Source organism: Aspergillus nomiae (genome assembly GCF_001204775.2).
Source record: "Aspergillus nomiae NRRL 13137 chromosome Unknown contig00449, whole genome shotgun sequence".
In the NCBI taxonomy this organism is placed as follows: Eukaryota; Fungi; Ascomycota; class Eurotiomycetes; order Eurotiales; family Aspergillaceae; genus Aspergillus; species Aspergillus nomiae.
This window is the reverse complement of record NW_015378504.1, coordinates 1-24788: the sequence shown is the minus strand read 5'-3', so window position 1 is coordinate 24788 and position 24788 is coordinate 1. Positions and strand designations below refer to the sequence as shown.

General features: G+C 47.3%; 12 protein-coding genes across 12 annotated transcripts; 7 read left to right on the top strand and 5 right to left on the bottom strand.

The window, feature by feature from the left end:
• Positions 1-493: 493 nt before the first annotated feature.
• ANOM_009639 (putative short chain dehydrogenase/oxidoreductase) lies at positions 494-1183 on the top strand (the record flags this gene model as incomplete). The annotated part of the gene is made up of 1 exon (XM_015554895.1): positions 494-1183. One exon carries the CDS (start codon positions 494-496, stop codon positions 1181-1183), a length of 690 nt encoding a protein of 229 aa, XP_015402342.1.
• A 459-nt stretch (positions 1184-1642) lies between these two features.
• ANOM_009638 (putative MFS transporter) lies at positions 1643-3531 on the bottom strand (the record flags this gene model as incomplete). Its single annotated transcript, XM_015554894.1, has 4 exons — positions 1643-2255; positions 2311-2378; positions 2445-3100; positions 3189-3531. 4 exons carry the CDS (start codon positions 3529-3531, stop codon positions 1643-1645), a joined length of 1680 nt encoding a protein of 559 aa, XP_015402343.1.
• Positions 3532-4005: 474 nt separating this feature from the next.
• On the bottom strand, positions 4006-4969 carry ANOM_009637 (uncharacterized protein; the record flags this gene model as incomplete). The annotated part of the gene is made up of 2 exons (XM_015554893.1): positions 4006-4502; positions 4558-4969. 2 exons carry the CDS (start codon positions 4967-4969, stop codon positions 4006-4008), a joined length of 909 nt encoding a protein of 302 aa, XP_015402344.1.
• Positions 4970-5501: 532 nt separating this feature from the next.
• Positions 5502-6534, bottom strand: ANOM_009636 (GILT family protein; the record flags this gene model as incomplete). Its single annotated transcript, XM_015554892.1, has 2 exons — positions 5502-6079; positions 6140-6534. 2 exons carry the CDS (start codon positions 6532-6534, stop codon positions 5587-5589), a joined length of 888 nt encoding a protein of 295 aa, XP_015402345.1. The 3' UTR covers positions 5502-5586.
• Positions 6535-7931: 1397 nt separating this feature from the next.
• On the top strand, positions 7932-9884 carry ANOM_009635 (long-chain-fatty-acid-CoA ligase; the record flags this gene model as incomplete). Its single annotated transcript, XM_015554891.1, has 5 exons — positions 7932-8292; positions 8351-8654; positions 8708-9087; positions 9144-9470; positions 9526-9884. 5 exons carry the CDS (start codon positions 7932-7934, stop codon positions 9882-9884), a joined length of 1731 nt encoding a protein of 576 aa, XP_015402346.1.
• Positions 9885-10247: 363 nt separating this feature from the next.
• Positions 10248-11183, top strand: ANOM_009634 (cytochrome b2; the record flags this gene model as incomplete). The annotated part of the gene is made up of 3 exons (XM_015554890.1): positions 10248-10272; positions 10319-10728; positions 10782-11183. 3 exons carry the CDS (start codon positions 10248-10250, stop codon positions 11181-11183), a joined length of 837 nt encoding a protein of 278 aa, XP_015402347.1.
• A 140-nt stretch (positions 11184-11323) lies between these two features.
• On the top strand, positions 11324-11713 carry ANOM_009633 (cytochrome b2; the record flags this gene model as incomplete). Its single annotated transcript, XM_015554889.1, has 2 exons — positions 11324-11507; positions 11556-11713. The coding sequence occupies 2 exons, from the start codon at positions 11324-11326 to the stop codon at positions 11711-11713; spliced, it is 342 nt and encodes a 113-aa protein (XP_015402348.1).
• Positions 11714-11818: 105 nt separating this feature from the next.
• ANOM_009632 (uncharacterized protein) lies at positions 11819-13883 on the bottom strand (the record flags this gene model as incomplete). The annotated part of the gene is made up of 3 exons (XM_015554888.1): positions 11819-13559; positions 13610-13742; positions 13796-13883. 3 exons carry the CDS (start codon positions 13881-13883, stop codon positions 11819-11821), a joined length of 1962 nt encoding a protein of 653 aa, XP_015402349.1.
• Positions 13884-17429: 3546 nt separating this feature from the next.
• Positions 17430-19407, top strand: ANOM_009631 (hexokinase family protein; the record flags this gene model as incomplete). Its single annotated transcript, XM_015554887.1, has 2 exons — positions 17430-18058; positions 18162-19407. The coding sequence occupies 2 exons, from the start codon at positions 17430-17432 to the stop codon at positions 19405-19407; spliced, it is 1875 nt and encodes a 624-aa protein (XP_015402350.1).
• Positions 19408-20581: 1174 nt separating this feature from the next.
• Positions 20582-21335, top strand: ANOM_009630 (transcription initiation factor IIA subunit gamma). The gene is made up of 3 exons (XM_015554886.1): positions 20582-20650; positions 20708-20855; positions 20949-21335. Exons 1-3 carry the CDS (start codon positions 20607-20609, stop codon positions 21093-21095), a joined length of 339 nt encoding a protein of 112 aa, XP_015402351.1. The 5' UTR covers positions 20582-20606; the 3' UTR covers positions 21096-21335.
• A 311-nt stretch (positions 21336-21646) lies between these two features.
• ANOM_009629 (uncharacterized protein) lies at positions 21647-22888 on the top strand (the record flags this gene model as incomplete). Its single annotated transcript, XM_015554885.1, has 3 exons — positions 21647-21818; positions 21872-21917; positions 21994-22888. 3 exons carry the CDS (start codon positions 21647-21649, stop codon positions 22886-22888), a joined length of 1113 nt encoding a protein of 370 aa, XP_015402353.1.
• Positions 22716-23730, bottom strand: ANOM_009628 (uncharacterized protein; the record flags this gene model as incomplete). The annotated part of the gene is made up of 3 exons (XM_015554884.1): positions 22716-23167; positions 23225-23280; positions 23341-23730. Coding segments are annotated over 3 exons (333 nt in total), but the record flags the coding sequence as incomplete, so codon positions are not given.
• Between the last annotated feature and the right edge of the window lie 1058 nt (positions 23731-24788).

Here is a 24788-nt window from a genome sequence, read left to right as displayed (position 1 = left end):
ACTATAAACTCCAGGCCCTCCTCCGTAGATAGTATGGATACCCAAGCGATTGAGATTTTCCTTTAATCTGTGGTAGCATTTATTTCTGCTGTGCTATTTCTGTCTCGGTTCATCATTGGTATCTCTGTTTAATTTTTAGTGTCTCTTAATTTATCACCTCCGTAGCCATGCGCTCTACACTACCCCAGACGCTGTTCCAAGCAAGCCGTTCATGGCAACCAAGCACAACACTCCGCCCACTCACACGACTCTCATATTCCACAACCACTACTACCCATGGAGCGCATCACATCCAAACACGGATGCCTCCAAAGGAGTCAATCAAGAACGGGCATCGTTTTAAGGAATTCGACCTTAATGACCGCGTCTACGCCATCACCGGCGGCGGAAGAGGACTCGGTCTAGCCATGGCCGAAGCCCTAATGGAAGCCGGAGCCAAAGGTATCTCCCATCTTGTCCACCAAATTCCCCCCGGTCCCCATATTAACCAACCATGGTATCTAGTCTACTGCCTCGACCGCCTCGAAAACCCCCACCCAGACTTCATGGCCGCGAAAGAGCACGCAGAAACCAACTACGGCGGCAGCTGGAGTACTACCGAATTGATGTCCGCGACGACGCAGAAGTAAACAACGTGTTCGCTGAGATCGCCGGCCAACACAAGCGCCTGGACGGTCTGATCGCCGCAGCCGGAATCAACCACCTCCAGAGCGCCCTCGAGCACTCCCAAACCGCCATGAACGAAGTTATGCAGATTAACTACAACGGAGTGTTTAACTCCGCCACCGCCGCCGCCCGCCAGATGTTCAACTACCAGCAGAAGGGCTCCATCCTGCTCATCGCTAGCATGAGCGGCCTCATCGCCAACAAGGGCATGACCTCCCCTGTCTACAACTCCTCCAAGGCGGCTGTCATTCAGCTGGCCCGTTCTCTCGCAATGGAATGGGGCCGTCACGGTATCCGTGTGAACAGTCTGTGCCCCGGTCACATCGTCACCCCTATGGTCGAGCAGGTGTTCCAGCAGAACCCGGCTTCTCGGGCTATCTGGGAGGCAGAGAACATGCTTGGGCGATTGGCGTACCCTGAGGAATTCAGAGGCGCTGCGCTCTTCGCTCTCAGTGATGCTAGCAGCTTCATGACGGGGAGCACGATGCTCATTGATGGTGGTCACACCGCGTGGTAAATTCCAATTGTATATTGGTACATTCACAAAAACACAATCTTATCATATACATATTGTGGTGAACATTGGGGAAAAAAGGGTATAAATAGGGTTCAACGGGAAATCACGGATTTGTTTGGCGCGGATTGCTTGTATAGCCTTTTGGTCTTGTCGGAATCTTGAGCACGCGTGCTTTGTGTCGCATTCTATGCTTGCTGGTTTGATTGCATAGTTGGTTAATTGGGTTCTTCTAACATACCTTTTTTTATTTTTCGCGGCATGTATTTTGCATCGATATACATATGAGCTCATAATTTGTGATCCGATTGGTCTTCTTGCTTCAGTTATTGATCTTAAGGGTTGTTGTAGGGGTCTTGGGTGTCTTGTTATTGAACCTTTTGTATTATCCTAACATGTAAACGTGACATCTTATATCAAATCATACCCAGTCGCCATATGGTCAATGTAAACCTGTTTGTCTTAGATGATATACGTAAATTTTTCCTCCGCGCGACGTCCAATATTCCTCCCACCCATAAGCACCTCACTCTCCTCCCCACCATCCATCTCAATCTCAACTCCCTCTGCCTCGACCTTGCGACGAGCCCTCAGCAGTATAAGCCTCAGCACGAACGCCAAAACCGCCACAACAACCATGAAGAACGAACAAGTCGCCATCCCACGCACATACCATGGGCCATCAACACTGGGGTACAACCTCGTCCCGAGGAGCGGTCCACACTGGCCAATCACGTTCATGATGGCGATGCTCGCGCCTTTAGCTTCTTTCGCGACGCGGTTGTCCATAGTCCAGGTCATGATTATGGTGATAGCGGAGAAGAATCCCGCTGTTGCGGGGTAGACGCAGAGGTATCGAATGGTGGTGTGTGCTGTTGCGGGGAGGTGGGCGTGGAAGTGGCCTGTTAGGGCGATAATGAGGTAGGATGCTGAGGAGAGGAGGGCGTGCATGATGAGGTAGGGGCTTCTTTTGCGATTGCGGTCGGAGATGTAGGCTGTTAGGAGGACTATGACGAATGCGAAGAGGAAGGGTGGGGCGGAGAGGGCTTGTGAGGTTACGGAGGAATAGCCCATGCTGTTCACCTGTTAGCCTTGGGCGTGGGTAGGTATTTGTTTTCGCGTATGCTTACTCTTTGATGATGGTGGGGAGGAACACGGGCATGGAGCTGAATGCGACATTGCAGCTGAAGAACATGAACTGATGCATATGCACTTGTTAGTGGAGGGCTTTTTGGGTGTTGATGTGATTTTTATGGGGGCATACGGCTGTAATGTAGGACTTGGGATCGGCTAGCGTGGCTCTGACTTCCTTCCAGTTGAAATTCCCTCGACGTGGCTCGTGGTGATTTGGCTTGTTCTCTTCCATTCGCTGCTCGGCTACCATTCTCTGTCTAGGTCCGAGAAACCAGGCGCTGCCAGGTGAGTCTGGGATCAGGATCCAGGCAAAGACCGCCACGATCACGCTTGGAAATCCTTCTACTAGGAACAGAGTGCGCCAGGGAGCGATTGGGCCGTTGCTGCTCATTTTGACAATCACCCAAGCAAGGCTACTTGCAAACGACGAAGCCAGGGGTGCTGCAGAAATGAACAGTCCGTTTCGAAATGCGAGTTCTTCACGTTTGTAGAAGAGTGATAGGTAGAATGGGACGCCCGGGCCAAATGCCGCTTCTGTAATTCCAAGAAGGGCACGCAGGAGAACAAGACCCCCAAATGAAGTGGCTAGAGATTGGAAACATGCCACAAGGCCCCATCCGCATACGCATAGTGAAATGTAGATATGCGGCGGGACAAGACGATACATCAGAGTCATCCATTCGAAGAGGATATAGGTAATGTAAAATGCTGTAAGAAGCCATTCATATTGCGAAGATGAAAGCCTAAGATCATCTGTCATGCCAGCAATTTTGGCATTTCCAATATCTGAGTCGCTGTTAGCTTCCTGTATACACATCACCTGTGATTGGGGTGTAGTGATTTCGCTACTTTGACAACGTATGTCATCACTTACTGGATCGGTCCAGAAAAGAGAGTAGATAGAGTAACGCTAAGAAAGGAACTAGCCGGCGATCGAATTTCTTCACGATCTGCTTCTCTTCTATTGCCGTATACTTCGGGAAGCCCGTATCGGGCTTCTCCTCTGGATCGTCGTAAGAATCGTACCCATCGTCACGATCGTCTCTGTTGGCACCAAATTGCGTTTGCACTTTCAATGAGCCCGGAGGAGGGCGGCTTAGGGGTCCAGATTCATCCTCAGACCTGTCGGATACAGGCGTATACTGGACGGGTGAGGGCGATGTGTTACTGGACGTGGAATACGCGGCCTCGGTCGGCTGAGGGAACAAGGAGGCCATTTCAGAAAGCACGGAAAGTTCGCTGTTGGCAGCTCACGACAGCATCTCTCTTCAGACAGAATAAGCCACAATTGTAACTCTAGCTTTACAGCCCCTAGCCTGCATTTGGCGCACAACGAGGTTGTGTCGTGTTGGAGGACAGAGGGGATACAGTATTGCGTATGTATGGAATTTCCGATCAGGAGAGCGCACGTGGTGCACGCTAGCGTTGTGATTTGCGCCAAGACGTGGGAGAAGGAATTATATTGAAAGAGCATGCACTGTATTTCTCCTACCTATGGTACATTACGGAGTACATGCTTCATCCAGTCCTCCGCTTCATACTAATGTACAAACACATTACTAGATGAAAATGACTGAGTGACAAACAGATCAGAGCGCACCTAAACTCCCAGCAATCAAACCAGCCCATGTTAAGATAGTGTGCAAATGTATCCACCCCCAAGAGAATAGAAAACACACACGGCCTGAGGGTCATTTCCTAGGGCGGTATGAGTCGAGGGCCCGCCGCTTCCTCCTACGACTATATCTCTCGATACCTTCATCGAAATGCCTCTTTCGACCACCCGTAAGCTGTGTCGCTTTATCCCTGGCAATCAGGAAGACCTGCTCCACATCCGGTACAGAAGTATGGTCTGACAGTCCGTTTGCGTGAAGATAACGAAGAACATTTTCTGCCGTGTCTCGAAGAAAACGAACTGTGTCGAGGCTAACAAACCCCTCTGTTTGCAAAGCTTTGTAGTACTCATCCTTGGCGCGGTGGTAAACTTCCAAAAGCCTATCCATGCGGTCGAAAACTTGCTGTGCGTGTCCAGTTGAACTGATCTTCAAACCGGTCTGTTCCACGCAATAATGATCGTCTTGATCTCCGTATTCATATTCAGGTTTGACAGGCGCCTGGTCAACAAGCAACGTCTCAGGCTGCTCCTTACGATCGATAACTGTCTCCGGCGTGGTACCAAGGGCGGAAGCTAAAGCATCACAGTTAAAGAAGCTCGATAAATTGAAGAATACGAGAGTATGAACCTCTGTTTAGTACGCTTTCCAGCTCGAGCTGTTTAGCTAGAATAGCTCTACTCTGAGAGGTGGGCGAGATAGGGACAATCCCGAGAAATTCAGTTAGATAAAGCTCAAGTGCACCGGTTTCAGTCAAATTCTCCCCATTTCTGCTGAGCTCCAGTAGGGCCCGGTCGTAGGTGGTTATCTGGCCGTCCTCGAAAGACTGTGAGCGGCATTTAATCAGAGAGACCTGGCGTCGAAGCGCGCTGAAGAGAAGCGATGCCTGTTCCGGGCTCCCGAGAATTTCACGGAGAATATCATTGGTGCTTGGTTGATTAGTCCTGTAGTATTTGTGCACCAGTTCGTCGACGGTCCTTTCAGGGTCGGCTCTTCTTTCTCTTCGACTTTTCAAAGGAGATGGAAGCCAAGAGGATGCCATGGGTGTTGATTGATAAGGAACGTTAAGAACAGAGAAAATGAAAAGGGTGCAGTTGCCAAGGAAAAATATTGGTGTGTATTTAGAATTAATAAATCAGTATGCATTGAGCATGGGTGAAAGCAGAGCAAATAAAGGTGGCCTCCATGAAGCATACTAGAAACACAACAAAAGATCCTGTTGCTATAGAAGGTCCCAGCAACAGGGTAATTTCAGTCCTAATAAAGGTGAATGGTTGCCGTGACAAATGTGCACGATTACATCTCCGTAAATGATGCGATGTGGAGGGGAGATGTGAGTATACGGCATGCATTTGTGAAAAACACTGTAGCTTAGTCCTCTGTGGTTTGCACAGTATCCTGCATAGCAGAAAAGTGTAATGCAAAACCTTCTTGGCTAAACAAAAAGAGAAACAGAAACAGAAACAGAAACAAATTTTCTTAAACATTATGAATTAGCGATCATCAATATCTGCGATAAATAATGCTTATATATAAAGCGGATATCATCTTAGTACTGTCACCTGCAGGGATGCGAGCTAAAGCAGTAACCAGCACTCCTTGGAGACATTTTTCATAAGTCATAACAACCATACTGCCATCATAGCTCTTTCATGACATTTAGTTTTTCGCCTCCCAGAGTCTTTCAATTTCCTCCACGAGTGTAGAGACTTCACTGCCTTTCCCCTCCTTAGCGCAGTTCTTCCATTCTCCGTCATCGCGGACACACCAAACAGAGTCATCCAGTCGGACAGTACAACTCGTATGAACGTCAAGGTCTGCACTGTGGACGGCACTTTGACGCAACAATGCGAGACCACTTAAGTCGCCATTGCTAGGATCATCCTCCTGCCTGCTGACGCATCTGTTCAGAGATTCAAAATCAATACCATGTTGTAAGGCGCAATTTTGAACCAGTGGACGGTCTGGGATATCCTCGTATTGGCCGATAAGACAATTGGCAAATCCAAGAGAACGGATGGTGGGCATGCGAGTAGTTTTCTCGGTACCGTCAGGTGAGAAAGGGAGATCCTGAGCGCAAAGCATAAGCATGTCGCCAATGCATTCGCCAGGTCCATGTTTGCAATGTATATCAGATGATTGATTAGTGACGCTAAATGCCGGTTAGTTCCGTAAGCTACAATATTGTTTCGGGATCGTTGTGCCCACAGACCTTGCAATGAAGGACAACTCAAAATCGACTTTCTCACTTATCTGTTCCATAGCAGGAACGACCAGTTTCTGGAGACAGTCCTGGGCGTCTGGACATTTGCTCATGATATGAGCCTCAAGCGGGACCTTGTTACTTGATGCTGGCACAGGTGTCTCACCACCCTTCGGGGAGGATAAAATTGCACCAAGTTTTCCCCTCATCTTGTGACAAACAGAGAAATTGATTCCTGGGATAGCGAAGAGCATTGTGCTCAGCGTGAGCAACGATATGAAGCTCAGGGCAACTGCGAGTCGAGAAATGCGACCGCGGGTGGCACGTATCGGGATCGCATCGGGAGACGTTGGGATCTCAGCATAGTGGTATTGGCCATAAGGCCGATTTTCTGACTTCTCCATGATTACCATTTACTGGTAAGCCTTCGTTGTGAGATGTGACGGATAGCTATGTCGCGTAAGGGTTAAAGGAAGTGGAGAGAATCGATGGAGTCTGGTTACATGTAAGATTTAATCATCAGACACTAAATGGCCAATCATTACGCAATTCGTCTATCCTCTAGTCCTTTAAAAGAAGGGCCTTACCTAATTTATATAGAGCCTTCATACCGCCTACCAAAGTCGGATGCTAAACCTTAGTAAGGCGGTTCTTGATGCCGATATTTTCCTCATGACCGACCGCCTCTCCACTCATACTCTACCACGGTCCACAATACTATCTCTACCAAAATAGCTTCCTTAAGATCCGAAAACAATCTAGAGCCTCTGATCAATTTATTATTGACCGGAAAAAATTTTCTTGGACAGTATGGTGAGCCTGAGCTCCCAGCCCCGGCAAAGATAATATCAGGACGGAGAGTCCAAGAGCTCTGCCAGCAAATGCCGAACTCTGGTTTAGACTAGCCTGGGGCCCAGGGACATAGAATGGTTACCTATTTTAGCAGCTCTCGTTAGACTCCAAGGAACTTTGCCTTGCCTATCTTCTCCAACATTCTAGACACATATGTTCCGGATCAAAATACCATGATTCTCGGGCCTTTCGCTCTATAATTCAGAACTTCGAACACTTTTCTTCGTTTCCATATATGCAACGCCCTCAATCGAATGTTGGAATTACTGTATAGAGCCAGATTTCCATCGCTGGGATTGAAGCCCCAAACAACCCGAGCATAGTATGAAGCATTATAACCATTCAACCCGAGCAAATAGCTACTGCAGTCTCTTAATGGTCACCAGATAGTAAACTACAGAAGTACGCCAAATTTTCCGTCTTGAATTTAATAACACCAGTGAAGACCCAATTGTTGTAACAAAAGCGTGTTCCTTAGTTGACTATGAAAATATGGTGTATTAGAAAAGCGGTCAAGTTGAACGCACGCTTTGGTTTCCGCTACCATTCGTTAGTGAAATGAATGTATATCCTGGCTGTATTTAAACGCCAAGTAACCCTAGCATGTCTACAAGGTATGCAGGATAGCTTGGATCAGTTATGTGGAGTCGAGTTCCTGCCAATGCTTGATTGGCTTAAAACTATGTATATTCCTTGAATTTTGCTGTACGGCTTACGTCCATCCACACTGAGAAAATAGTTAAGGAAATTTTCTGCGATAGGTTCTCGTATACTAGTAGGACCAGATCTTTATGATATCCACATATAGATAGGCCCACTTTTCATGTGTCTTTCCTCTTGTTTTCTTACATTTTTTTTGTGTGTTTGGATGTAATTCCATCTCTGTCATGCCAGTACATTCCGCAAGAATATCCATTTCCTGTACACCTAGTCGGGAGAACAGCGCATCATGTCCGATAATATCTCTTCCTTATCCCTTCTCCATGGCCCCTCCGAGCCAGCCCTAAAATCATACTCTATTGGTCAACTCCTCAACCAGCAGGCAGCCCACTTCCCAACCAAGGAGGCAGTCATCTTTCCAGCCGAGAGTGTTAGATATACCTATCAAGAGTTGGATTCAAGGGTACGAACTGTTTCCCGCGCACTCATAGCGCATGGAATCAAAGCCGGTGACCGCATCGGCGTCTTCTGCGGCAACTGCGTGGGATATGTAGACGTTTTCCTGGCAGCAACTAGAATCGGGGCGACTACAGTATTGCTCAATAATGCATACTCAACTACGGAATGCTTCAATGTACTCAGAACTACCGGTAAATGATTCATTGTCCTTTTTCCACCCGGGAAAGACCATCTTATATAGTTACATAGGCTGCTCGTTGCTTTTCACTGCAACACATATCGGACAGCGTGACTTGGCCTCTTGTCTGAGGGTTCTTAAAACTTCGTTAGATGGGGACGAACTCCCTGATTTGAAGCAAATTGTTCTGCTAAAGACGGTTGGCAACATCCTAGAGCAGTTCCAGTCTTTTGATAACTTCCTCGGCCAGTCGAGCACAATACCAGACTCAACACTCTCTGAGATAGAGCAAAAAGTCCAAGCCGACCAGACCTGCACTTTCCAATTCACAAGTGGCACAACCGGGGCCCCGAAAATCGCCATGCTGACACATAAGTATTACTCCAGGACTTGAAGACTTCATCCCTATGATACTGACATGTGAGTAGGAACGTCATCAGCAATGCTTATTCCATCGGCCACCGTCTACTACTATCAGAAAAAGATATAGTCTGCTGTCCCTACCCTCTATTTCACATTTCCGGACTAGTAATAGGCCTTCTTTCCTGTCTGGCATACGGAGCCGCTATTGTATACCCGTCACCCACATTCGACCCCTCGGCCGTACTCAACGAAGTCGTGCGAGAAAAGTGCACAGGACTTCACGGTGTGCCGACCATCTTCATTGCTCTTCTGGAGCGGCATTGGCAGCTCAAGGCTGGCCCAATCCACCTCAGAACAGGTCTCATAGGCGGTGCACCAATCCCCGCAGCTTTACTTAAGGAGATGCATAAGGAATTCGGGTTCGAAGATTTGACGGTGGCTTACGGTAGGGGGAGAGTTCCTTGTCCGCTTAGTACTTTACTTTTCTAATACATGAACTAGGAATGACTGAAACATCCCCGATCAGCTTCATGTCTCGATCAGCAGATCAGCCAAGTGATGCGGTAGTGCATAGAGATATACTTCCTCACACGTTTGCCAAAATAATCGACTCGGCGGGGAATGTAGTATCACGAGGAACACGCGGTGAACTCTGTATCGTGGGGTCTGGAGTGCAGAAGGGATACTATCAAAATCCTGAGAAGACTCTTGAGGCGCTTAAAACAGACCCCTCTGGGGTTGTATGGATGCATACGGGTGACGAAGCGGTTCTGGATGCACAAGGACATTGTGTCATCACTGGTCGGATTAAGGATATTATCATCCGAGGTTAGTACATACCTATAGCGCCTCACATATTGATCTGGTAACTAATATCCTCCAGGAGCGGAGAATATCTATCCGGCAGAGATTGAAGAACACTTGAACAAACACCATGCCATTTCTCAGTCCTGTGTCGTCGGGGTCAAACACGAAACTTTGGGCGAGGAAGTAACAGCTTTTATTCAAAGCACTCCTGGCCAGCCTCGTCCTTCTGGTTCTGAGATCATTGAGTGGTTGCAAAAAAGCTTGGGAGCCCAGAAAGTACCCACGTGGATCTTTTGGTTGGGGGATGACGATGTGCCCTTTGTCTTTCCGATTACTGATAGTGGGAAGATTCGGAGGAATGAGATGACCAATGTGGGAAATAAGCTGGTTGGAAAATATAGAGAAAGTAACAAACTCGATGGTGAACAGTGTTAGCTGTACATGGTAGTACTTAACAGTAAGCTATATTCAGTTCATCTCTTCATAAGACCAGATTGAGACTTTTACAATACGGAATAAATTTCCGGGTAATCCACAATGAGGCCAATCTCTTGTGGAAAAAATGGAATATGGATTCGAGTGAAATTCTAGAAGCTCGTAAATGAAGGAGTGGATACTCGTTGAATATGCCGTCATCTTCAGGTCCGGCAAAAGTCCGATGCTGCGGTAAAACTCCGGACTGTAGCTATCGATATCCAGAACTATATAAAGCCCTATAACTATCCCATCAATGAAGATGACAAATTAATATATATATTCAGACAGATTCGAAGCCTTTTAAGATACAACCCAATAACAATGGCTAATATTCATTCTACAACAAGTACGTCCCAACCAATATGAATAGATCCCACCACTGACATGACCAGATCTAAGCTCAATTAACAATGGGTCCTTCCCCTCAAATGGTTGCCCATTCAACTCAAAAGAAACAAGATTAGAGGCACTCTCTTCAAAACCCCCACTTGAATCAATTCTCAGCACCTACGACTTGGAAAAGGTCGCCTCCCAAGAACTAAGCCGTAAGACGTGGGCATTTTATTCATCCGCAGCTACGGACATGATCACACGTGATGCCAATAAAGCCATGTATGATCGTATCCTACTCCGGCCTAGGGTCCTCCGAAATGTCAATAAAGTCAACACCCAAACTACCATTCTCGGATGTGAGACCGGCCTACCCTTGTTTGTCAGTCCCGCAGCCATGGCGAAGATGGTGCATCCGGACGGCGAACTGGCGATCGCAAGGGGTTGTGCGAAATATGGTGTTGGCCAATGTGTGAGTTCTGCTTACATTGAAGATCCGTTTATACCGTCTGATGATGTATATAGATATCGACGAATGCATCATACACAGTGTCTGATATCACAGCCTGTGCGCCTGGTCACCCTTTCTTTTTCCAGCTATATATCAATCGGGACCGTGCTGCATCGGAGCAGCTTCTTCGACAGGTTGAAAAAAGTGGGATTAAAGCTGTTTTTCTCACAGTTGACGCGCCGGTTGCAGGGAAACGGGAAGCGGATGAGCGTGTCGGGGCTGATTCCTCGGAAATAATATATACAGCACCCATGACCGGGGCGCAAGGTGTTGGTGATGCAAAAGGCAGTGCGCTAGGAAGGACAATGGGAAGATATATTGATGCTAGTTTCACGTGGGAGGACCTGAAGTGGCTTCGACGGTCAACATCCCTGCCTATCGTGTTGAAGGGTATTCAGACGGCTGAGGATGCTTGATGGCAATGGAACACGGGGTCGACGGGATTGTTGTGAGCAACCACGGTGGGAGAAGTGTAGACACGTATGTTTATACCATATGTACCGGTGGAGTACAGCTAACTCGAGTGAGCAGGTCGACATCATCGATAGCGGTATTGATGGAAATCCGTCAATGCTGTCCCCAAGTATTTGAGCATCTCGAAGTCTTCGTCGATGGTGGGATCCGTCGCGGGACTGATATTTTTAAAGCTATCTGCTTGGGAGCTAAAGCCGTAGGTATGGGAAGGCAGTTCTTGTACAGCCTCACATATGGACAAGAAGGTGTGGAGCGTTTAATTGAGAGTATGTCCTGGCACTTTCCCACCCGAGTATTGCTGCTAACGAACGCAGTCATGAAAGACGAACTGGAGACCACAATGAAGCTGTTGGGCATTACAGACCTCTCGCAGACACATCCCGGGCTCCTTAACACTCTTGATGTGGATCATTTGATTCCAAAAAGACTTGGGGAATCGTACAGCGGGCCGGTAGTCAAGGCGAGATTGTGATGGTCATACAGCTCATTAGGGGAACATAAGCAAGCATCTATACCAGTACATATTTAATGAAAAAGTTGAAGTGCATAGAATAGAAATCCTGGTCCGACTGAGGGACTATATACCCAGTTCAAAGTTATCTGCTGCCATCTGACCGAGAAGTGTCTCATCGAGTCCGAAACCAAAAGTCCCTCCAAGATCGTAAAAATTATAATCCCCTGCCCAGAAAGCATTGCCGTCGTTAGATTCAGAAGGTAGAGCAGGGAAATTATCTATATCGTCTCCTTCTATCCGATTACTAAGTTCGGTTACGTCACTCTCATCTAGAGCACGGAATTGCTGCAGCATCTCAAGCATTCCTGTCGCTATATGTTTCGCAAGATGTCGTTCATTGAGGCTCATAGCAACATTACCCAGCATGTCTGCAGAGCGCTGAACAAGAGAGACAATATGACTTGTATTTACGGCCAGACCGAATTGCGTCGAGCTCTTCCCCCATGTGGCAGCCATTTTCAAAAGAAACGTTGCGCAGAACGCAACCATGGTATAGGTAAATATGGGAACACCAGGAAAGGCACGCCGAAGGTCCTCATCTTCTAATATCAGGGTGAGCGTACTTATAGCCGCCGCAATGGCTGCATTGGCGGCCTCCCGATGCGCCAGTGATAAAGGACTCTTAGAGGTAAGTTCAGGATTAGAGGTCAGGCCAGAAGGACTAATACCACGCAAAGCTAGGGAATTCAACTGGAAGCGGGCAAAGTGATAGTACAGTACCAAGGCTTTTGATGGATAGGACCCCAAGGTAGCACAGTCCTTTGAGCGGGGTTGCCACTGGAGTCTCCACTGATCAATTGCCACGTTAGAAACCCATAGCTTATCGAAGTCTTTGTCTTCTAACAATCGGTCTGGTTCATTCCCAAAGGCTACGTAGGCCTCTGTTAAAATAGCGAATAGTGCTACCTGTGCGGCCAATCTCGCATCGCCAGGATTTACCTCTGCCGTATGCATGAATCGCTCAATATTTCGGATTGATTCATCATCAACCGCCGCCGGTGGACGACCATGGGCGATACTGAACTGATGATCACAGACATACGTTGCGTACCAAAGACAGACACGATCACGCTGCGTGTCATCTCCCTGTATTAACTTTTGATACGATTGGTGTAACCCAATCTCGGCGGCAATCCGCGTGGCCTGTCCTGACAGCTTCCAGCTGAGATTCGCGAGATAAAATGCGCCAATACAAAGCGCCCGAACATCATCGACACTATGATTGCGAGACAGCGACGAGCTGCAGACAAGCGAGACAAACACGTCATAGCTCTGGTGAAATGTTTCGGTTTTCCCAGGAGTATGTAAGGCACCAATGGTGAGAACAACGGCTGCCAGCAGTGTTGAGGCACGTCGAACAGAATCTAGTGTGCGATGGTACGGCAGTATACCATCCCACAATAATCTATTGTTGATACGCATGAAACGATCAAAGAGGTATTCGGCCTCTGCAAGTGTGACCACCCCTTGAGAGATGAAGTCATCATGAATCAAGGAGGACTTCGGCTTCCATCCTGCATTAACACGCAGGTTCTTCAGCCTAGTAAGCTCGTATAGATTGCGCATAGGCACTGTAACGAGACCAGATGAATTTTCTTCTTGCAACTGAGGGGAGTTTTCTCTTGACATGTCCATTGCAGCCATGGAGGTCTGGCTTACATTCTGGGAATCCATGCGAGGGCGTGGTGAGCCGACTACTTGACTATTGGAGAATGTCCATAGCTCCGGTTGCTTGGTTTGCTGTAAGAGATGATTCACAGCAGCCCGTAGAAGTGCAATATCTGCCGTCGTTTGTGTTTTCCAGCTGCAGTGTGTTAGAGATAAGATTGATAAGGTGAATTTGATCTTACTCACGCCGAGTCCTCCTGTAGGAATTGTTGAGATATGTCATGTGAAATACACTCTAATTCATAGCGAATGCATCTATTACATGATGTTTCACCTGGCTTTGTTTCACATTTCGTCTTTTGCTTCTTGCATTGCATGCCTGTAGTATTGGGTCGTTAGCACCGCTGTCGGCCGATAGATTTCTCGACTTACACACTCGACTCCTTGTTAAGCGTAGGCCTTTCCTACTCGGGCCTTGAGACTCTTCATCTTCATCTGAGCGCTGCCTTTTTCTCGGCATGATGGCGGTGCATTATAATTGGTGAATGATGTTAAACGGTCGGGGTGCAGGCAGTGCTCAGGTGCCAGCCCTGAGGTACCCAGTCAGTGCCCAGCTGGGCTGATAAAGTGGAGGGGTTCCCGAAGTAGTCTAGCGTGACATGGATGGTTTGCATATGGCTTGACCCAAAGTACTGGTAAGTAAAGAAATTTTGTTACCATTTTGCAGAACGGTTTAAAGCTGATTTGTGCGAGTGGTGAAAATGATGCTAGGATAAAACACACGATGGATCGATATATGCATAAGGTGCAAGAGCGTGAACTCAACCGGATGCATACATTCTTGCGACATCGAAACTACTAGAGAGCTGATCATTATCTTGTTGTGCTAGTATACGTAACACTCAGGTTAAATATTGATAGTTGTTAATTACAGCATTAGCTAGTAGTATTTAGGGTTTGACGCTGGCTCTCACGAGCGTCAAGAGGGGTCCTGTTCCCAAGTGGTACTCCTGATTATTTTGTCCGAGGATGATGATTAATGCCCAAGGACTTAGCATTATATCGCAGTCCAATCATAGGATATAAAGTGGGATTTGAGGTATATTTCAAAGTCCGCGGTACATTATAATGGCGTGGTGGCTGTTCCTGGCAGTCTTGTGACTTTTTACCAAATGAACCATGCCAAGTCAGAAACTCCTTAGACAAACAGTCAGTCAAGGAGAAGCAATCAAAACTAGTTTAGGAGTCCGGTGGCAGGACACGATTCATAACTCTGTTAATACTCAACACCGGCCTTCCTCCAGATATTTGGCGTATGCCCTTACTTCAGCTCAAACGAATCCCGAGTTCTTTTGTGAAAAGGGATATACCGAGTATGTAGAGCTACTAATATGAAATACAGAAGTGAGCACAATCTACAGAATCGTTTAGTAGTTGATTGGATGTTGACACGCCGATTATCAATATCGGTCATCTCTGGAAACCGGGGCGAAGTCAATCAGCTGTCATCGCGAGTTCTTCCGAACCAACATCATCATTGTTGCATGCTAGACAGTGATTGCGTGGGGATATTCGCAGTCCGAAGACTAGGTGTCGCCTGCGACACGCTACTGCATGCTACCTGGCAATAACATCATTTTCAATAAACCAGGAGGCAGACTGGAGAAACTTGCCCGAGTCGTCCACATCGCCAGGAGGGGGTGATGAGTGACGTTCGGTGAGCTAGCGTCCTGCTAAACGCATTCGATCACCGGCTATATACCGAGACCCTAGGATCTACGCAATGTTAGAGGGTGCCGCCCTCTCACCAGTGTTGACCTAAAGCTCTCCGATTTCGGAGGCAGGCTAAGTCTATGTATAACTCCATCCAAGAGACAGACTTTCAGTCCACCTTATTTGGGACAAATGCGCTTCCTAAAAGGCTGGCAGTGGCCCTGAGGGTTCCTGATTCAGCCGAAACATATTCGGGACTTGACCACACAACCTTTCTCTGGAGCTCTCTCCATGACCCACATGATACGATGGCGAGCACCAATTTGGCGATACTAACGATAGTTTTATGGCGATACAAAAGTTCCTCTCGTGTCCACAGCCTTCTGCAGGTTCTCGGCTCGAGTGAACGCCCAACAAGGCGGGCAAGTCTCAACGAGGATAGGGTGATCGCTTTTCCGCCTGGGCTTTGTTTGGCACGGCGTGTCCGTACATGAGAAACCTTCGTGCCATGTCACCGGGAAGGTCATGGCGCCGGTTGATCCATGCGAGATTCAACAAATTAGGGATCTTTGACAAGATGAAAGGGTCTAAAACGCGCGGCATCTAACTTGACGTTAAAAGTCAGTGCGTTTTAATACCGGAGGTCGGTAGAGGTTGCCCTGCCCCACTGTCTTCCACATGGTCGGTCTGTTTAATTATCCAGACGTTTGGTGCATTTTCTTTTTATTTTATGTTTTGCTTTTTTTTAACTGCTCGGAGTAGGGCTTGATTTCCGGTCTGAACATCAAAAACGTAGTTGATTTCATTGGTTGCACTCAATATAGTTTCTTTAGTGAGTCACTTTTGTAGTTCCAATTAAGGAAGATTGATTACAGAGAATTTAGTTACATTGCAATATGCATTGTCTTGCTCAAACTTTGTTAATTATTATTGTTAGATCGCCTTTTTTTTGGTTTCTTTTTCTTTGCATTGAGGAAAAGAGGGAAGGGTGATGATTGTTTAGGTAGCATCTAAAAATGACATCAGCAGGCATACATACAATTAATCCGAAATGGTAACCGTGATAGTAGTCCACTAAAAATAACAAGCGGGAGGGGAGGAGGGGGATTGACCAAAGAACTCGATAAACGAATAAAATCCAAAACAACATGACCCGAGAGAAGAAGCTCCTCCGAGACGCTCCGCCGGGGGAGGTGGATAGAAGAAGTAAAAAGCATCATCCGGTGGTACTGTACCAATTGTACCAATGATACGACTGACCTCCAGCGTCACATCGTTTGGGAGATGGTCGCATTTGTTCCGTCCAACGGCAGTGGCTCTTCTATCTTACTATCAATCATATTAATCAACTTGACTAGCCCTCGTCTTTTTTTCCTTTTCCTGTCTCCATCGTGTCATTATTTTTCGCTCGCTCCTCTCTCTCTCTCTTTCACTCCCTATTTCATTTTCTGGGCCTCGTCTCCGGTGTGGAGACCTGGCCATGAATTCCCCGTATCCACTGGCTAGTCTTGTTTGTTCCTTTTTCTTTTGGACTTAACTTCGCATGATCGTGCTAGTTTAAATATAGTACTTAATTGACTCCTTCCCTGTCTTCTCCGTCATACCTACTGTGTACCCACATCTACTGTAACATTTTACACTCACACTCACTCTCTACTGCTGCCTTCAGCGACATCAACAACTACTACTTAGAGTCTGCTACTCTTTCACTTGGGTGAGTGCAACCACCTTGTGCAAGGTAAGTAGTTTACTATTTTCTTATGGGTCTAGTCATCCTCCCTGATAAGGTTTTCTTACTTGGTGCGTGCGTTGAAGCTCCCTGCATTATGATCGTCGAGATTGTTGCTTTTTGTTGTCCCCCCGCAGGATTTTGCTCTCCATCATTCCACTACAAATACGCGTCATCACAGTTGACAGCATTGGATGTCTACATTTTCTCTTTTCTGATTTACTGCGATACCAAGACTGACGTTTGTTTCTCATATTCCAGTCCATAGCGTACGATTGTGAAAGTGCCCCACACGCTTGACTGCGCTCCGTATTCACTCCTGATCGCAAGTGGAATCTCAAATAAGGTTACTCCATAACTCCCCCGGATTCCTTCGAGGCATGCACCTTATCGCTCAAACCCCAGTCTTCATTCCGGTCCCTTAGATCTTTCCCACTCATAAACATTCCGCGATACAAGAGCAAATAAACACAAAAGCCCAAACCCCGTCCCCTACAGCGACTTGACCGGACGACTTGTCTGCCCACAAGTCGCACAAGTCGACTTCCTCCTGTGCGCAATCATTCTACGCTTCCGCTCTCCGTAGAATTTCCCCTGATTCTTCCTTCGAAGTTTCGTCTTGCAATGGCTCCGATCACTACGGTGGCTGCGGAAATGAGGAAGCAAGAAGAATATGATGATATACACGAGGACCCTATCGAGGATGAGGAGGATGAGGGTTCCTACCTAGACCCTTCTCAGATGGAGTACCTGGAGCATCATCGCAGACTTGATCAATTCCTATCACCGTTGTCTCTCGATGAAGCAGTTCTATACAAGCTTGCGCGTCGCTTCTCCGGTGTGTATCGTGATCTGGCCCTACACTCCGAAGAACAGTTTCTACCGACACCAGTGACGCATCTGCCCACAGGCTTGGAGACAGGACGTTATTTAGCCATCGATGTTGGGGGAACTAACTTACGAGTCGCGTTCATTGAGCTGTTGGGGGATGCTGCTAATTCTGATATCGGGCCCACGGACGCCTTAGAGCAATCGACCACCATTCGCAGAGCACAAAGACAGCGCGTGAGACGAACACTAGAGAGAGCGTGGCCTATCCAGGAACATTTAAAAATGGACAACGCGGAGGACCTGTTTTCTTGGATTGGTGATCGTATTGCGGAAGTGGTAGCCGAAAGTTTGACTTCGGATGCTACCAAAGGCAAGGTCCCCGAAGAATTAGAGATGGGAATCACCTTCAGTTTCCCGATAATGTAAGTTCGTGTGTGATATTGGTCACACTGATTACGGGTGCCACAGGTGGTGTCTGCCAATGTGGTACCGAATGTCGAGCTATATACAGCTAACAGCTATTAGGCAAGAATCATTGTCGGAGGCTACGTTGATGCCGATGGGTAAAGGTTTCGCCATTACATCGGATCTCAACCTTCGCAAGATTCTTCTTAGTGGCTATGAAAGACACACAAGACGTCCGGATGATGAAGATGAACCTTCTTCCAAGCGCCGAAAACTTTTCGCTCTACCGAAACTCAAGATCACTGCCATCACGAATGACGCCGTTGCTACACTTGCATCTTTGGCTTATGCTGTCAAGTCGTTGCCTAACAGCCGGGTCGCTATGGGTATAATTGTAGGTACGGGATGTAATGCGACAATTCCGATGAAACTGAGTTCTTTGCATGAAACGAAGGCCAATCATGTGAAGTCGAAAGATTCAGAGGCAGTAGAGACGGTCATCAACACTGAATGGACCCTTGCCGGCAGCGCACCTCCCTTGAAGGAACTCGAAATCATAACTAAATGGGACATTGAACTAGACAGGGCATGTGCACGACCTGGTTTCCAGCCATTTGAGTACCTGACTGGTGGTCGATACATCGGTGAACTTATCCGGCTCATCCTTTTTGACTATCTCACCAACGTTAAGGGATTATCTTCGAAGGAACTACCTGCGAATCTTATTCAAGAGTATGCATTAACTACTACATACATTTCAGATAACGTCGCTCGCGCTCGGTCGGACCAGGAACTTGCGGACGGATTGAATCACTCTCTACCCCCACCGGAAAGTAGTGAGTGGCATTGGGATGCTGTGTGCGCCGGTGCCTTTCGGAAGATTGCTCGGACTGTACAAAAACGAGCTGCTGGTTTGATTGCTGCGGCAGTAGTAGGGTTACTTGCCTGCGCGAACGAAATTGAGTTGAAAGTGGAGAGCACCGAAAATTCACCACAGCCCTCCGGCGCTGCATCTCCTGAACATAATGGCGGGGCCGACGTCTCTGCTGTAACAAACTTCTTATCGCCATCTACGTTACAAGTGCCCACAAACGCCCAAAGAGGCAACAGGCCGATTGTCCCGGTTTTATCGCCTTCGCCTACGCCGGCGGATTGGCAATCGGGTCCTGAAGAGCTCGTCGTCGCTTACACAGGCGGAATTATTCAGCACTATCCTAATTTCAAGACTATGTGTCAGCAATTCATTGACCGTCTCATCATGAGAACTGGGCCTCAGAAGAGCGGGAAATCGGTCTTCCTACGCGAAGTTTCAGACGGTGGTGTCATTGGCGCTGGAGTTCTGGCAGGAATGGTAGCTAACCGGTGATCCATGAGCAACACCTCATCTCTTTGATTTATGCGATACGATCTTTATATTTGTAGAATGCCTCCTGATGAGCGCTATGGTCTATTGGAGTTCACAATTTTGTCTGGGCGATAGAGGCGCTTGTTTGATTGAGTAAGGCGTTCTATAGTGGTCCCTTGCTTCCTAACTAATCTTGCATTATTGTCTATTTGACATGGCTACCGCTTCATTTCAAATTGCGTTTATTAGATTGATGGACTCTTAAATCGAGCATCTCGACCAGTTCTTCAACGCAGTAGATGGGAAAAGCCGCTCAGCGCATGAGGATTATCTGTATTGGTTAGAAAACATGATTTGGGTGATTGGAGTAAGTTCCTGGTGTCGTATGGCCTTCTGTGGCACCTAGCAAGAGAGGTGCTGCCATAGATCCTTATCCAGCATTCATTTGTGCTTTGAATATAGAACTTTTGCCACCATTCAGGCCAAAATACAGGCTAATCTGACATAGGTAAAGCCCAACAGCAGTCTCTTCAGCTTCATCTTTGTGGCGCTGATCCTCATGAGGTGGCTGAATAGTCGGTGGTCGTTCAAATATAGCGGAACATGTTATTTCGAACACTTCGCTTCATGGCACTAGGCTTGCCATCTTCATATTCTATCCCAGCGGCTCCTCCCCCGCCAGACATCTGCTCTAATTTTTGACGAAGTTCCTCGTCCGCCTGCGAAACAGTCCTGGCCTTTTCTGGCTTCACTTGCTTGCCAGTTTGGAATGTTGAACTATCTTTTGACACGATCTCTGGCTGTTTGCTTGATTCATAATATGTATCTGCTGGTCCCATTAAGCCGACGATCTTTAAGATCAATACCAGTGTCTAGACAAACCATTCTTAGTATCGGATAGCCACTGCGTAGTAAAGGATAGTTGTCTCGATGGAGAATATATCAATCGCATTGGTAGGAACCTCGCAGGATTCCGCAATAGTGAACGTTTCCACATTTGGCTGATCGGAGCACCAATTTCAGGAATTATCATTGCTATAAATTGTTTTCACGAAATCAATCATTGATGTAATTTGATGTAATGATCTGGATATTGATCACATGATATCAATTCTATATCACGTGCAGATACTCCCCACGACGGGGCCATATCACTCAGGCAACTCTCACCAGCTCCTGTCACCCCAACTATCTCCCTCGATCGCTCCATACTCGGCACCATGAGCAACGCACAAGCGTATTACGAGCTTTATCGCGGGAGCAGGTACTAACTGGCTAATGTAATGTGCTCAAACATTCACTAACCCGTTTCCTATTACAGCCTGGGCCTGTCCCTTACCGACACCCTCGATGACTTGATCAATGAAGGCCGAATCGAGCCCCAGCTCGCCATGAAGATTCTTTCCACTTTCGATCGAGTGATTACCGAGGTTCTCGCAGACAAAGTGCGCGCAAGGCTTACTTTCAAGGTAAATATATCCTGCGGAACACCGTATCAGAGAAGTCCCGCCAGCCTCGTCTATCGAATATCAAAGATTAACACGGTTTCTCTCTCCCAACAGGGCCATCTGGATACATATCGCTTCTGCGACGAAGTATGGACATTCCTCATCAAAGACGTCACTTTCAAACTGGACAACCAGACGACTGTGCAAGCAGATAAAGTCAAGATTGTGAGCTGCAACAGCAAGCGCCCCGGCGAGGCATAGTGACCTATCGTTCCCAGATATTCATGGCTCTTTGTGCTTTATTTTGTTCCCTTGGGTCCTGTTTTCCGGACCGGCGTTACGATAATGTCAGCATCGGGTTGACTGGGGCATGGATTTCTTGATATTAGGGGGTTTTTTATGTGGCGTTGGGGACATAACATTGACTGCATGTGTATTACAAATCTTGCTGTGCAAACGGTGCTTAGAACAAATCGATACCCAAGATGGACGCGGGTTTTTTACAGTATGTTCTGTACGGATAGGAAGTAAAATCTTCTGATATCCAGGTAGTGAGCTTTACTCCCAGGTTGAGTTGCCCCTCTACTCCAAATGGATCAGGTCGAGAGGACATTACCTTACTACATTCAGTAAAGTGATCATGCGGAGGCGGGGCGGAAGCCTCCCGCGTCCCGTCATCTCTTATCGCGCCTCATTCGCGTCACACCTTTGCCCACATTCAATCTGTCCAAGACCAAAGAAGGGTGAAACGAGAATGACACGCGATTTCATCTAGTCTAGTCGCAGCTCAACGTCCCTGAACCTCAGACAGGATGCCTCGCACGCTACCATGGCTCACCGGCACAGGAAGCAGCAAAAGCAGCAAGAACCCCACGCCCAAACGAGTGGTAAAAGACAAAAGCGACAAAAACAATGACGGCAATGCGACTCCCAGAGCGAGCGCGCCCGATTCTAGTCCAAAGAAACGAGACTTCTTCAGATCATGTATAGTGTACCGAGGGGAAATGGGACGCATCAAAACTAACAATCTAGTATAGCCCCGACTCCGCCATCATCTCCCATTCACCGCCGTCCATCTGAAGAGTCCGTTTTCCTTTACCCTTTCCGCTAGCCAAGCTCAAGGGAACCGTTGTTAATATGGGCGATCGATTATAATTAGGTTTTTAATCGAGGGTTTGTCGAACGATGACATTTACATCATGGTCGAAGACGAATTCTACGCCGTGGCCCAATCTTTTACGCAGCATCTTCACTATGCGGAATACGCGAAGCGAAAGAAGGAGGTCAAATTACAAAATGCTGCGGCGATCCAGAACCTGGCCCGGCCGACCGATGGAGTAACGCCTGTTAGCGACGTTACCAGACGGAGAGATGCTGCTGATGCACTTTCTGCACGCCAGAAGGCTGGGCTGGAGCGGATACAGAGTAAGCGGCCGCGGGTGGATTCCGAAGAAGAGAATGAAGAGGTTGAGGATGAAATGTGGGCGGGGACATCGCTGCATGGTCTCATGATGAGTCCTAGGAAGACAAGGTCATTGGTAGGTATGCAGGGGATCAAGTCATCGACCAGGGCGGCTGCGGGATTTTCACAATCATCTAGCACGGGGAGGGATTCAGGAGCAATTAATAGTTCGCCACCAAGGATATATGAAGCAGCCATAAGTATTGATGTTGACGAAACAGCTTCGGAAGACGATGACTTAGATCTACAACACGAAACACCGAGGCCTACTCAGAAAGCACGTCTCATTAGTTCTGATTCGATGTCGTCGAAATCTCAACATAGCCCTTTGACCCCTGCAAAGGACCGGGGGAGAGAAGTGCAGTCTATCAATGCTAGATACAAGACACCAACCGCTACCCAACCCAGGAGGAGATTGCTTTTTGATGATGATTTTGATGAGCTGCCAGAGCTACAACATTCAGACGTACAAGTACACGGTCGAGGTTCTTCACCGTCTATCAGGAAAGCCCGACAGGAGAACCCACCCCGTGGGAACAATCCACAGTCGAAGAAATCGCGTCTCAACGAAGTTCCAACTTTCCTGCTTTGAATCCACAGATGGTTTGAGCGCGATGATTTCACAGCCAATCCGGTCCCCCTTGATTCCAATCTGGTGGCACAACTTCTAAAGTTCGGTAAGCCAGACATTCCCATGCCGGCTTTGAGCGAACGGCCTCAGTCTTCGTGTTCTGAAACTGGCCGGGCTACTCTGACACTCAGTCTTCGGACATTGTTCTTGATCCGTTGGCGAGTTGAGGGTTCACGCTCCAAGGTCTTGATCATTGCATCCTTCTCGAGGGAAGAGCTGTGGCTATGTAACGTTTGAGCACTGTGAACGGTATTGTCAGAAACAGTCTCCCGAGGTTTGGTGCTAACATGTACTGACTCGTCATCTGGGAAGAACGTCGGCATTTCCTCCTTTCGGAAATTTGTTGGGGGCCCCTGAACCCGTTGTCAGTTGCATTTTCCAGATCAAATCTTAGTTTCAAGACCTTTACTTACGATTTCCAATGCCTTGTGATGCGAGTCACGCTGGAATGGGGCCTTGACCAGTCGACCAATCTGCCGGAAGCACTCCATAATTTCAAAGCTGGAGATTTCGGAAGGAAGAAAATTCGTAGTCAATTAGGTCGAATCGAATTGAGATGCAATATGCGCTGGATCGACCACTATCTACCGCAGGATCGAAACAAGCAAAGGACTAAAAACCGGTATCGCAAAAGACAAAAGGGAGTGGACGCTTTCTGCAAGATATTCTATGGAAATGAAGGACGCGGTCAGAATGAAAGAGAGACGATGGCCCGAAAGAAGAAAGGTACTAAAAACAGAACGAAAGACAAGACTGGCGGATGTTCTATGACATCGGAGACGCTGGCCGGGGAAGAAAAAGACAAACCTTTTGACACAATGGAGGGAGGCAGGACGATGATATATACCGAGATTCTTCGAAAGAAAAAAAACTTCGCCAGCCAGCTAGATGAATTAACGGTTTCGCCCGTGCAAAATGCAGACTTAACCCGATCAGCACATTCTGTGGCATGAAGCCAACAGTGACAGCCTTATGTTCCTTTCGTACCGCGTTATGTGACACATTCCTTTGGCAGTTATCCCCTCGCAGCAGAAAAAAGCGGGTATCTCTCTCAGGGCTCAAGGTGACTTGGCCGAATGAAATGGCGTGAATGGTTTTTCCCTTTTTTCGAAAATTAAGATTATACTATTATTTTCTTTTTTGGTCCCCATCCCCCTTCTTGCCTCATTTAACCGCTTAATACAGTAACATGCATGCAAGAAATGCTGGCGTAACACTTGTCTGAGGCAGGCAAGAGCCTATCGGCGACAGCGCATACGTAGCAAGGCGTCTAAAGATCGTAATCCAAGTCTCCTATCTAGCATATGCATTGGTGCGCAGTCCACGTCGATTTCTCCAGCAACCTGTAACTACGGCAGCGCCTAAGCTGTACGATGAATTGTTTTATTAATTTTTTATCTTTCTTTTCTTTTTCGGTTCCATGCATGTTCCCATGAAACTTTAGTGAGTTGGCCTCAGGGTCCAGAATAGTCTCGGGAGGCGGCAGTGCACCAGTGAAGACTAACTCTTGGGGCGCGCGCGTAATCGCTTACATCTGGCATTCCACTGGAAAGACTGATCAATCCAATCAATAATTCCCATTGTTTCCCAACCTCCATATCACAGATCGCGACGAAATAGAATTTAACCAAAAAATAAACAGACCCAACAAACTTCCGATATCCATAAACCCACTTGAGCACATGAAATCGAAACGCTAATCAAAGAAAAGGGCATTTTGGTTCCATGGAACATTCCACATAGTGTATGCGGAGTACAGGACTAACAATTATTTTCATAGAATTCAATCAAAGATCAAATGGAACCACCCCAGTCATATTTCAAACACGGCCAGTCAGCAATCTTATTACAAGGAACTAAA